This window comes from Fulmarus glacialis, unplaced genomic scaffold, assembly GCF_000690835.1.
Source record: "Fulmarus glacialis isolate BGI_N327 unplaced genomic scaffold, ASM69083v1 scaffold23885, whole genome shotgun sequence".
NCBI lineage: Eukaryota > Metazoa > Chordata > Aves > Procellariiformes > Procellariidae > Fulmarus > Fulmarus glacialis.
In genome coordinates, this window is record NW_009214060.1 from 1 (window position 1) to 11,231 (window position 11,231).

The 11,231-nt window shown below is 36.8% G+C and overlaps 1 protein-coding gene across 1 annotated transcript in view; it reads left to right on the forward strand.

Moving 5' to 3' along the window:
* Positions 1-9,300: 9,300 nt before the first annotated feature.
* LOC104077269 (ribosomal protein S6 kinase alpha-6) overlaps positions 9,301-11,231 on the forward strand; it is a 27,327-nt gene continuing 25,396 nt past the window's right edge. The window contains exon 1 of the mRNA XM_009578434.1: positions 9,301-9,356. Coding sequence (XP_009576729.1) covers positions 9,312-9,356 — 45 coding nt within the window. The 5' untranslated portion in view covers positions 9,301-9,311. The remainder of the gene's footprint in view (positions 9,357-11,231) is intronic.

The window sequence follows — 11,231 nt, forward strand, 5'->3', positions numbered from 1 at the left end:
CGCCACTCCCTCACAGCCCGCGCTGCGCCCGGCGGCGGCTCCAGGGCTCGGAAGGCGACGGCGGAGCGCGCTCCCCTCCTGGGTGCAGGCTGCGAGGCAGCGGTAACACGTGTGGAGTTAGAGGGGAGCCAGCCGGGCTTGTAAGAATAATGCGTATTAAAGGGCATTAAAGGCCGGTGTGCTTTGTGTCGCCTTCTTAGCAATGTTAATGTCACAGTTATCGGCTCCCAGTTAACATACAGCTCCGGAGGTTTTTTGTAAACTCTCTCAGTTTTACGGCCATAGCTCCTGCGGAAAGTTGCTTTAACTTCTGAAAATTTGATTGTAGTAATCTGGATGCACATCCAGGTAGGTTGTTGTTAGGAGAGGTCCCTTTGCTTTTTTTATTGAATACAACAATTATCATACACACAACTAACAGAAAGAAACAGGAGAGTGTGACTGAGGTTTGGACACTTAAACGCTGTAAAGAATGAGGAATGACTTCAAGAGTGTCTTCAAGATACTGCTTTGCGCTCTAGGTGCATCCATAAGAAAGTATCAAATGCTATTTAAAAGAAAATAAATGGTAAAACTGGTTATACTGTAATAATGTGTGTACCTCAGTAGAATGTGACACTCAAGTATTAAAACTTTTGCACTTTTAAATCAGAAGCGTAGGATTACATATCAAGTATCGTCAAGTATGACAAATAAAAGATTACACCTAGGTGTATTAGATGAACTAAAGATATTATCTAAATAAAGCCTCTTAAAACTGGTCAGACTTGCTTTCCGTGATGCAGTAGGCTTTTCTTATCGTAAGTAAAAAGGTCTAGCAAATTCATCTCTAAGTACAAAGCGTGCAAAACAGGCATAGGTTAAAGTTTTGGGAAGAATGAAAGAGTGAAATCCTTTAAAGGATCTTGGTGAAATTTTATTCTCTGATATAAAATTATATGTGTAAAGAAAAAAAACAGTAATTCACAATAGGAATAAAGCTGTGAGGTTTTAAATTTCTTAGGGTTTTTTATTTTCTGTAGCTGTGTCTACAGAGTGCCACTTCCAAGTACTATAATTACTGGACAAGCATTTCTACACCATGGCTGCTACACTTTAACACTTTAAAATATTCTAATGATCTAATAATACTGACGCATTCCCTGTACCTTAATATTAGAGAAATCTTAATTATGCTAGTGAAGCTACAGGTAAGGATTAAAAAGTCAGCAGAAGTATTAAGGCTTATTTGTTAATCTTATGGTTTGTAAGAATAGTATGCTGTAGTTAAGATATGAAGCTTATTGAAGGTCTGAGAACTTTCTTGGCCCTGTTGATCTGTTCTTTAAGAATATTGTGATACATCAGTGTTAAGATCCCTTCCAATCCAAACTATTCTATGATTCTAAGGTAATCAAACTTAGAGTACTGCAGTTGAAATATAAACGTTTGTGGTTATTCTGCATCTCTCAGTAGTTTTTGGCTGGACAAATACCCCTCCACCGAGGCTGATGCTACTTTCAGAGTGTTGTGTTCGGTGCTGCTTTTGTGTACAGGTTTTACCGTAAATATTGTGTTGGCAGTTAGCAGGAGGTTGGAGGACCTGCTGTAGCTCCAGCACAGCGAAGCTCAGATGGGTAGTTCTGCTGATGGTGGTGACGTTTAACTTATCTTTGCATATTTGACTGGGCTAGGGCTAATAAAGAGATGTGAGCTCGGCAATGCACTGCTGAGGGAGCCTGGTTCTGAAGTCATGCTCATCTAGCCAACAGAGCAGAGGGTGATGGATGTCCAACTGAAACACCTCTGTGTTCCTAACATCTGAAGGCAACTGTTTGCAACAGTCATTCTTTAAATTGTGTTTTCCTCAAGCCCATACATGAACTACTTACTTAACAGGGTCTGCGTAAAACTATTTCAGTTGTGCTCTGATTAAAATGAGGCATCACGTTTGTTACGTCCGTGTTACATTTGGCTGGCAGCGTTTGAGACTTCATTTATACCAAAACCAGTTTCTTCAAGTTGCGTATGACGTTCCCAAATTACATTAACAAATACTTGTTATTGTCATAACACTTTATATTAAGTGCATCTCAGGGATGCGTAGTACTTTTCACTTGTTGGAATTTTACATTCATGTCGTTTGGGGATTTAACAAAGGTTTATTTTATGTTAAAATGAAATTTGGTTTGGATTCTTCACTTAAATTTTACAGAATTAATTATAGCCCACAGTAGTTACTACAACCTTATGTTGGCAGTCTGATAGATCTTGGTGACCTTGGCCTCACTGGAACTACAGTCAACAGTGTTATTGTGAAATAGTCCTGTATTTTGAAGACTAACTTGCGTTTGCTAGTGCTCTTGTCCATCAGTTGTGGCATAGGAGGAAAAATCTGAGAAACGGTTTTCTCTGAGGAATCTGCTTGTTGACTAAATTTAGGATTACGTTATTAGAAATAAGTGCATTTCCAGTGAAGTAGCGCTCATGTTGACTTGAAGTAAAAACAGTTGGCAAGGGAAGAAGGCGATCTTGAAGGTAGGAAACAAATTTTCATGCTCAAGGCATAAAACCAACATGAACTTGTGGAAGAAATTCAGGATTGAATTATTTTGCTCTTGTTCATGTTGGTGGTCTTTGAAGTGCTAGGGATTGCATTTTGGACTGTACACTCTGCTGTTTCTGTCTGTTCTTATATTCCTATGACAGTGTCACGTGTGAAGCAGTTTTGTGACTGTGAGAATTCCTTAAGCTTAGGTAGGAAGGGTTGGTGTCATGCCATTTAAGCTTCAAATACTGAGTGAACTTCTTTCCTCCTAACTATAGGATTAATATGTATTTTCATGGTAATAAATATAGGTACGAGGGTGTTGATTATAATCAACTGGTTTAGATTATTAAAATATGATTGCAGTCTACAAAGAAAGAGGAAAGTAAATGTTAACATTTTATTGACCAAGCAGAATAAAATGCAAAAATACTTGGAATTGGGCAGAATACAGTAAATTTGGAGTTTTCTGCCTGTTTAATAGAATTAGTCTTGCATTTAAAAGGAGAAGTAATTGACTTAAGTGCATGCTGTTTGCAGTACACGAATGTTGTGAATTGCATAAATGCGACCTCATGCTCAAATATGTATTTTTGAAATAAATACTTCAGAAACTAGTTGCTTAATTGGCTGACAGTGTCAAGGAAGACACGGCTGGAACAACAAAGTGACTGGAAATTAAGGTATTCTGCTAGAAAAATGGGATGCATTGAAAGTTTCTGCCTTCCAAAAGGCATGCTCATGAGTTGAGCTTTGCTGCTGGTGTACATAAGCTGTTGCCCGTGCCAATTTAAATAAATACATCTTTGATTTTGACCAATGTTTTTAGTCCATCCTCTTAAGCATGTTCTGAGCCTGGTCTGTCAAAGGCCACTGAATTTTGTCAGTGTTAGGAGTTGCATAACTCCTTTGTGAGTAATTACTGGCAGTGACGTGGATGACTCAGCTACCTAGTTTTGTGCATCTCCGAAAATCTCCACAATTAGGTGGTGTTATGCTAAGAAAAAGAAAGTAATAGTATTGCTCCTAACTTGAACTGAGTGCCCTCAGCCGTTGCAACAATGTACAGTTTTTATAAAGATTTGTGAGAACAAACTGCCTTTAAAAAAAAAAAGGTAAAAAAAAAAAAAGTAAGCACATTAATACTCTTAAATGGAAAACAATGAGTGTCTTTATGCATTGAAAAGTGCTGCAATATAATAATAATAATAATTCTGTTTTGGTATACCACTTTTGAAGATCATTTTGGAAATCTGCTGTGGTATTCTGAGTCTCTAAAAGGAGCAGGGTAGCTGCTTCCCGCAGGATAGCTTTGGAGAGACTTCACAATAACCCTAAATCAGAAGAATGGTATGATTTGTTAACTCATAATATATAGAATTTTAATATTTATGTGGATGTACTTCTTCACTACATTAAGAATAAAATTTGAAATGTGTTTTCATCAATTTTAAATCTTGCCCTTTTCCAGTATTCTTTAATGTGCCATTAAACACGATTTCCAGAGTGGCTGCTTTATGCCCTTTGATTATGGAGTTACAGTCTTCTCCCAGACAGGCGGTAGTGAAAAGATCTCAAGTCCTTTACTAGGTTAGTGACCCCTGTGCTTATGGTTAGGTTTGTGTCTTGTCATAGCTATAACTAGTCTGAGACACATGTAATTCTCCCCTGATCTCTGATAATGGAAAGGATCAAAATGTTCTCTTAAAATTAGTAATTATATGGTGAAGGTTTGTTATCCCGTCTGAATGTATCATTTATTTGCCACAGGAAAAGAACTTTATAACTTTCCCTAGTAATTGATTATGGGTTTAAGTAATTTTTTTTTTTAAGGTAATGACTTTATCTTCCTCTTTTACTTGGTGTGTTTAAAGAGAGTGCGAGTGAGTTACCTGGCCTCTTCCTTTTGTGAGAAGAGCTGAGGGACTGAGGCTAGCACAGGATTTGTGTGGTGAGCAGATGAGAAGAAAATGCAGCGTAGACCTACGGAGTCTTACGTGGGCACTGCCGGCAGCGGGACGTCGCGGTAGGGTGGGACTCGGCTTTAGTTGGTGTAACTCAGTGTCGGGTAACCCTAATAACACTGCTCCGTCTTCCACTTCATGGGGTTGGCTGCTGTACTGGGGGAAATTGTTCCTTCCCAAAAGCATGCGAGCCCAGGCAGCACAGAGCACTGAATCCAGCTTGGGCACCTGCACACAATAACAATATCTACCATTTGGGGAAAAAAAAAAATGTTGCATGGAGAAAAGTTGTGGGTGTTTTATAGGAAGAACAAGTGCCTTTAAGCTTCAGTTTTGTTCATGGTGACTTTTAAAGATTTAAAAAAAAAAAAAAAAACAACACAAAAACAAACAAAGCAAAAAAAAAAACCCCTCACCTGTTTGGCTGTGCACAGAACCCCCAAATTTCTCAAACCTATCTCAGGAAATAAGATTCAGTAGGCCAATGTGTTGCTAATTAAATTAATGATGCAAACTCTCTGCAGATGTAATTCAGAATAAATGAGGAACAAATGTGGTTCTCTTAACAGGATTTTTTTTCAAAGGATTTTTTTTTTCAAAGTCTTTTCAAAATAATTGGGGTTTCTAATGTAAGCTCTAACATTTTGAAATAAGTATTTGAAGTAATACTTTTGTATGTGGGGAAGGAAACTGGTTTGTCTTGTGTTCATTTGGAAGAACTGAGAGGTGTAGGTCTGGTAGCTGCAGTAACTTAGCAAATTGAACGCGGTGAAGGAGGAACTGTGGAGGATGCAGAAGGTTTTGTTGATCCTTATGTAGAATTTTACCTGTTTGAAGCCAGACTAGATTATACGTGAGTGGTGATGAATAACGCTTTCTACTTCTAATAATACTATGATTATAAAAGTCCCAGTTCTGTTTTTTCTATAAAATTTTAAATTCTGTTTGAATGCTTAAATGAAGATGTGTAAAAACAGGACAGAATGAACCAGCTTTACATCTTCTGCTGTTTTTCCTTGTAGTTAGGCATTTTTGCTGACCGTTTGTCAAGCTTCTTTTGGCCAAAACCTATAGACCCACCAAACCATAACGCATTTACCATGTAAACTGTTAAAACATCCTTAATATGGGGGGAAGATGGTTCTAATCTTTGGTAATACTGGCATTCCTCTGTTCTGCTGTAATTATTAGAGGAAAAACATGTGCAATAGTAGTTAAGCTTTTTACCAGCCCACAGAAGCCCTTTGGATGTTCTCCCAAGGTAATAGGGTATAGTCCCGGCTAGTCATGGGATCCATTGCAGCTATTTAAATCAGAAGGCGGATTGCGCTGTGTTACCTCGGAGGCAGTTTGGCATCGGAGGATTGGGTCTCTTAGCCTGCACCTCTGGAAAAGTAAGTTTCTTACCTGCCAGGTTGTCTGACCTCATCTCTTTTTATGTAGTGGTTTTGGTTATTTTTATACTGATCAACAATGTGGAATACTTTCTCTAATTGTAAATTTTTTTTTTATTTGGAAAGTATTGACTCTGTTTGCCTAAATGGTTGAGTTTAGTTTCTGTCTTAATGAAGGTTAGTATCTAAAACATTCGGTTAATTGTAGGAGTTCAGCAGTACTGAACAGCAAAATGATTCAAGGATGAAAGAATCTCCTTCAGAGTAATGGTACTTGCTTCCTTTCACCTGTTCTCTTATTGAGAATTAGAAAGCACATATCTCTGTAATAATTAAATTTGTGTGTTCATAGATATTTAGCAAGTAATGACTTAGAGGTTAAAATAGTTCTGTTCTATATATGTTTGTGCATAAATCCTAACGATTAAATCACTAAAAGGGCTCCCAGTTGGCTGCAGGATTTTGGTTTTGGTTTCCATAAAGGTGGGAATTAAGTATTAATTAAAAATTTGCTTTTTTGCCTAGTATGAGAGACAGTGGAAACTTCCAGTTACTGAAACTTGGCCAATATAAGTAACTGTATAGAACAGTAATGATTTGATTTTTGTAATTGATTTTTTTTAACTGAGTAACTAGCAAGCTACTAGTTCTTTAAAACTGCTAGACTTTGGGTTGCAATCCAACAGGTTTGTGTTTGTTGTTTTGTTTTTTTAATGGATAGTGACCAGTGTTCACGAACAAATAAGGCAGAAGTAGTTGTGTATATCAGGCAATAAAAGTAGATTTATGCAATTGAATATAAATTTCTTTGGTCTAAAAATTGGCAGGCATCCCAGTCTTTGTAGTTATAGAGAGACTGGACAGGAAGAAAAAAAAGCTATGTGAAACAATGAAGGGGAAAAGTGTATGATAGGAAATTCTTAATTAAGATGGCATTTGATTACCTGCCATAAAAATCCAGTAACTTACTATATTTGATTTGCCAGAAAGCTGAAAATATGCCTACATGGCATGCTCATGATCTATGTAGATCAAATAACATGCTGATTTTTGGTTCAAAAAAACCCCATTCCAGCAGTGACAGCTTTCTGTATCTGATTGCCTGGAGTTAACAGCTACCGTTTTCAGTGTATCTGCAGTTCTTCTGGCTAGTGGTATTGGTTCCAGAGCTTAAATTTGAGTAAAAAACCTAGGAAAACATTGACTATCTTTAAAGAAAGAAAAGGAGAAATGCACACTAAATTAACTTCAAATTAAAGTCCCTGAGTAAGGAATTCTATCATATTTCTGAGCACCTGGAGTGGAAACCCATTTTCTCACTAGGTCCAAATAAGTTTTTTGGACAACTTTGTTGGGCCTCACATTAATTCATGCTTGAATGTATTCTAGTGATATTGTGAAAAGAAATCACATGGCAGTGAATCGTCTGAAATGAGGTTGGAGTTCATATCTGGTCTGAACTTTGGCATTATTTCTTGATGTATCCAATTAATTCATAGAATAACAAGTATAGTGGGTGTCCTGTCCCTCCCAGTAGCTAATTTAGAAAAAATAGCTATGCAAAAAAGAAATAAGTTATGTAGCAAATCAGTTAGTAGCCGTGGTTTCTGTAGCGTATGTGAGGTTTCTGAATCCAGGGTAATAGGTTAGTGATTTTTGGCCTTGAGAAATTGGCAATGCATGATATATATGAATGATGAACATGTGTTGAATATGCCAGCACCAGGTTAAACTGATGGTTTATAGTTATGTGAAAAGTATGTGTGTAAACTGTGGTTAAAATAAATAGAAATTTAGAGAAGGGTGAAAGTAACCAAAGCCTCATGCTACTTTCTGTGACTTTTTTTTTTTCAGTGAGGATGTGGTACAAAAATAAATGCCAGTATCTTCATACAAAAATTGGGGATTTAAATTTTATCAAAATCATTAATTTAGGACTTAGCTCTTAAAAGCTCTACTTGAAATCAAGAGTCCTAGAAGAAGCAGTGGAAGTGGTTGAGTTTGCTTAGATGACGCAATCGTGGTGGTATAAACCTGTCCCTTCAGCCCTACCCGTTTGTCAAGTTTTCTGTTTTGTTTTTAAATAGAGGCATGGTCTATATGGCATTTCAAGATTCTTTGTAGTCCTGTGTCTTACTAGTTCACATACCGATAATCATACCATATTGTGGTATCTTAGGCATGTATTGTAGATAAATTCAAAAGTACAAGAAGAAAGTCATTACCTGCTTCAAGAACTTAATTGCTTCAACTTCTGTTTTCAGGAAAAAAATAGTTTGAGTTTCCTTACGTTATTTCTAGTTAGTATTTTGTTGTGCAAGATCTATACCACATGAAGGTAGTGATGCTGAACAATTAACATATAAATAAATTAGCAATTATCACTAGCAAAATCCATAATTGGCTTCACCCATTTTGTCAGGTATTTCCAGTTTTTAATTAATGCTTTGCATGTTGAAACAGAGCATGTCCTTTATATTTCTGGGTTTTTTCGTTTCAGTTGTTAAAAAGGATTGAATTGTTTGTTACTTAAGGAGAGCTTAAACTAAATAACTTTATCTATAAATTAAACTTTTTTTTTTAACTGTGACTGTGGGCTTGATATCTTCTTTGTTTGAAGTGTGTGAAGGGGGGGTAGGCGAATACTAGCAAGTATTGCACTCGTTTAAGAGCGTGTCATTTATTTGCTTCTGTCCAGATGCATGCTGTACTTTTTTGCCTCTCGAAGGTGTTATTTTTGAAATTGATCCACAAATATTTTAATGTACAGATCTACAGTTTCTAAAGTACTTGATTAAAGTTTGAGTATTCTATTTGCTAGATACTTAAATAACTTTTGATGCAAGCAGATTTTTAGAGGAATCTAATTTTTTAAGGAAATAAGTAATTATTTTTGTGCATAAGAATTCTGTGGTATGTGTTCTCCATTCTATCTGGTCTTGCACTTCTCCCTCTTGCCCCCAAAAAACTTGAAATCACTTTTGAATGTTTTATCCTTAAACTGCAAATTAATTTTCAGCAGCAGATTTTAGGATTGCAGGTTTCTGAAAAGCATCTGCAACATAAATTTTGTGCATAGCGGAAGAGTTTTACGTTAGTGTCATCTTGTATGGATAATATCTGTAGCTTTTAAAGAAGGAATTTTAAATTAATTCCAATTAACTATGGAATGGCGTTTACAAAGGGATAAGCTACATGATACATAAGGGAGATGCTAAATATAACTACTAAGTAGTATTTGTTTGAAACTACGATTTTAAATTAGAGCAACAAGAACACCAGTTTTCATTTGTGTGCTCTGAAGTGTAAATTGGTCAAATTATGAACTCTTCTTATTTTAAATTGTTAGGTCTTAATGTTATTTTTGTTTTTTTTCCTCTCTTCTGCATTCCTCTTCCTTCCTCTCTCCAGCTAAATGGCCTTAAAATGGCAGATGAGCCTATGGAAGAAGGTGAACCATATTCCTACCACGTAAGTATTTTTGATAGATGTTCAGTTGAGACACTCATTAGCATGACTTCCTTTTGAAGCAAAATTTATGCATTCCCTGCTCTTTAATAACTTTTGAACCTATCATTTTATTTGACCAGATCTGAAGAGGCTTTAAGTCTCAAAGATGATTTTGAAAATTAGTACCTGGGTAGGAGCCTTAAGTGCCTTGTTTGGGAAAGTTTGCCGCATGAGGCAGTGCTTTATGGAAAACAGATTCTGTGTGCTGGAGAGAGCATTTACAGATCCCTCGACCTCAGAAAATGCTCAGTTCAACCTTTTATACACCATGTGCTTAATGTTGCTCTTATTACACTGTCATCTGTTCTTCCTTAGTATTTTTTAATGTAGCTGCAGTACATTTGTCTAGAAGGTACTTAATTCCTGCTATTTTAGAACAGAATTAATTTTTACACCAGTATGTTAATTTGACTCTTATGTAAAAATATCCCAGATAAACCCTGTTGAGCATGATTTTTGTCCAGTGCCTTGGTGATGTGCATATGTAGGAGATGCTGAAGATCAGTGTTCTGTATGCTGGCTAAATCTTGGACTAAACTTCAGGCTAATTCTTTATGTGGTGAAATGCCTGACTTTGCATGGAAAAATTGGCCATCATTTTTCAACACACACATCTGTATATTTTTAAACAGGATCACTGAAGAAGGTATCAAATAGATCTTATTGCCAGCCGTAACCACTGCTTTGTATTGCAATAATAACTTTTTAAGTAAGTGATTTGGACAATAAACTCTTGGGGGTAGAATCATGTGGTGCTTGGACAATTCCTGGTGTGGAGTAAGTAAATAAACCGCCAGTGTCATAGTCATCTTACATGTAGCAAAGAAAGATGAGCAATGGGTTGTCTCAATCTTTCCCTGTACTTGAACCAGAAGGATGTTGCTGAGCTTGTTTGTTAGGTGCTTGGAGCTACATACCAGTCAAGCTGTAACGAAGTAAGATGGCACAAAGCCATAACCGATTGCGGCGTTTCTTTCAGTGCTTTGTCTTCTGTTGAACCTGCTGGGAATTGTTACCTCTTTTGCAAGGCGACTCAGTGGGAGCTGGTACCTGAGCCCTGAAACAGATTTGCTGCTCAAGCAGCAGAGCACAAAATCAGATAACCAAATTTGCAGTTCATGGAGGCCAAACTAGAAATGAAAATGAAACTGGCTTATATATCTGTTCAACTCTTTACCTGCTCATTTCTTGTTGGTGATGCAGAGGTCTTTTTATACTTCAGTCATTTCAGATAGTGAAGTAGGTGAAATTTTATAGACATCTTTTCTGAAGGTAAAACAATTTATAAAAAATAACTCATTTCATACATCTCAAGTTATTCTTTATTTGCATGGAAAACATTTTTCTCCTTAGTTCACGTTTAGAAGTTCTCTGTCAGTCTCTGCAGCAACCACATGTGATGTCACAGGCTAATGACTCAAGGTGGGTGATAAACAGAAGAGCAGATGAACTCTTAAAGATCTTTTCTCAGGCAAAGGTTCACAGTGTTAAGGAATACAAATCAGGATGTTCAAGTAAAAAGGTTTCTAAATAGAGTATTTACATATTTCATAGAAAGAACCAGCCATTAAGTCTGTTGTACAACTTGGTGTTTAACTAGAGGAGTCACTGCTTTCATGTGTTGTCAGATGACTTGAAATGCTAGTGTTCTTACCTGCCTGAAATTCCAAGCATGTGTTTAAAAAATAAATAAAAAGTGAAGAGATATGTGCATCTTTCATGTGAATATGAAATGGACATTAGGAAAAACTTCTTTACGGAAAGAGGGGTCAGGCGTTGGAAGAGGCTGCCCAGGGAAGTGGTGGAGTCACCATCCCTGGAAGTATTTAAAAGACG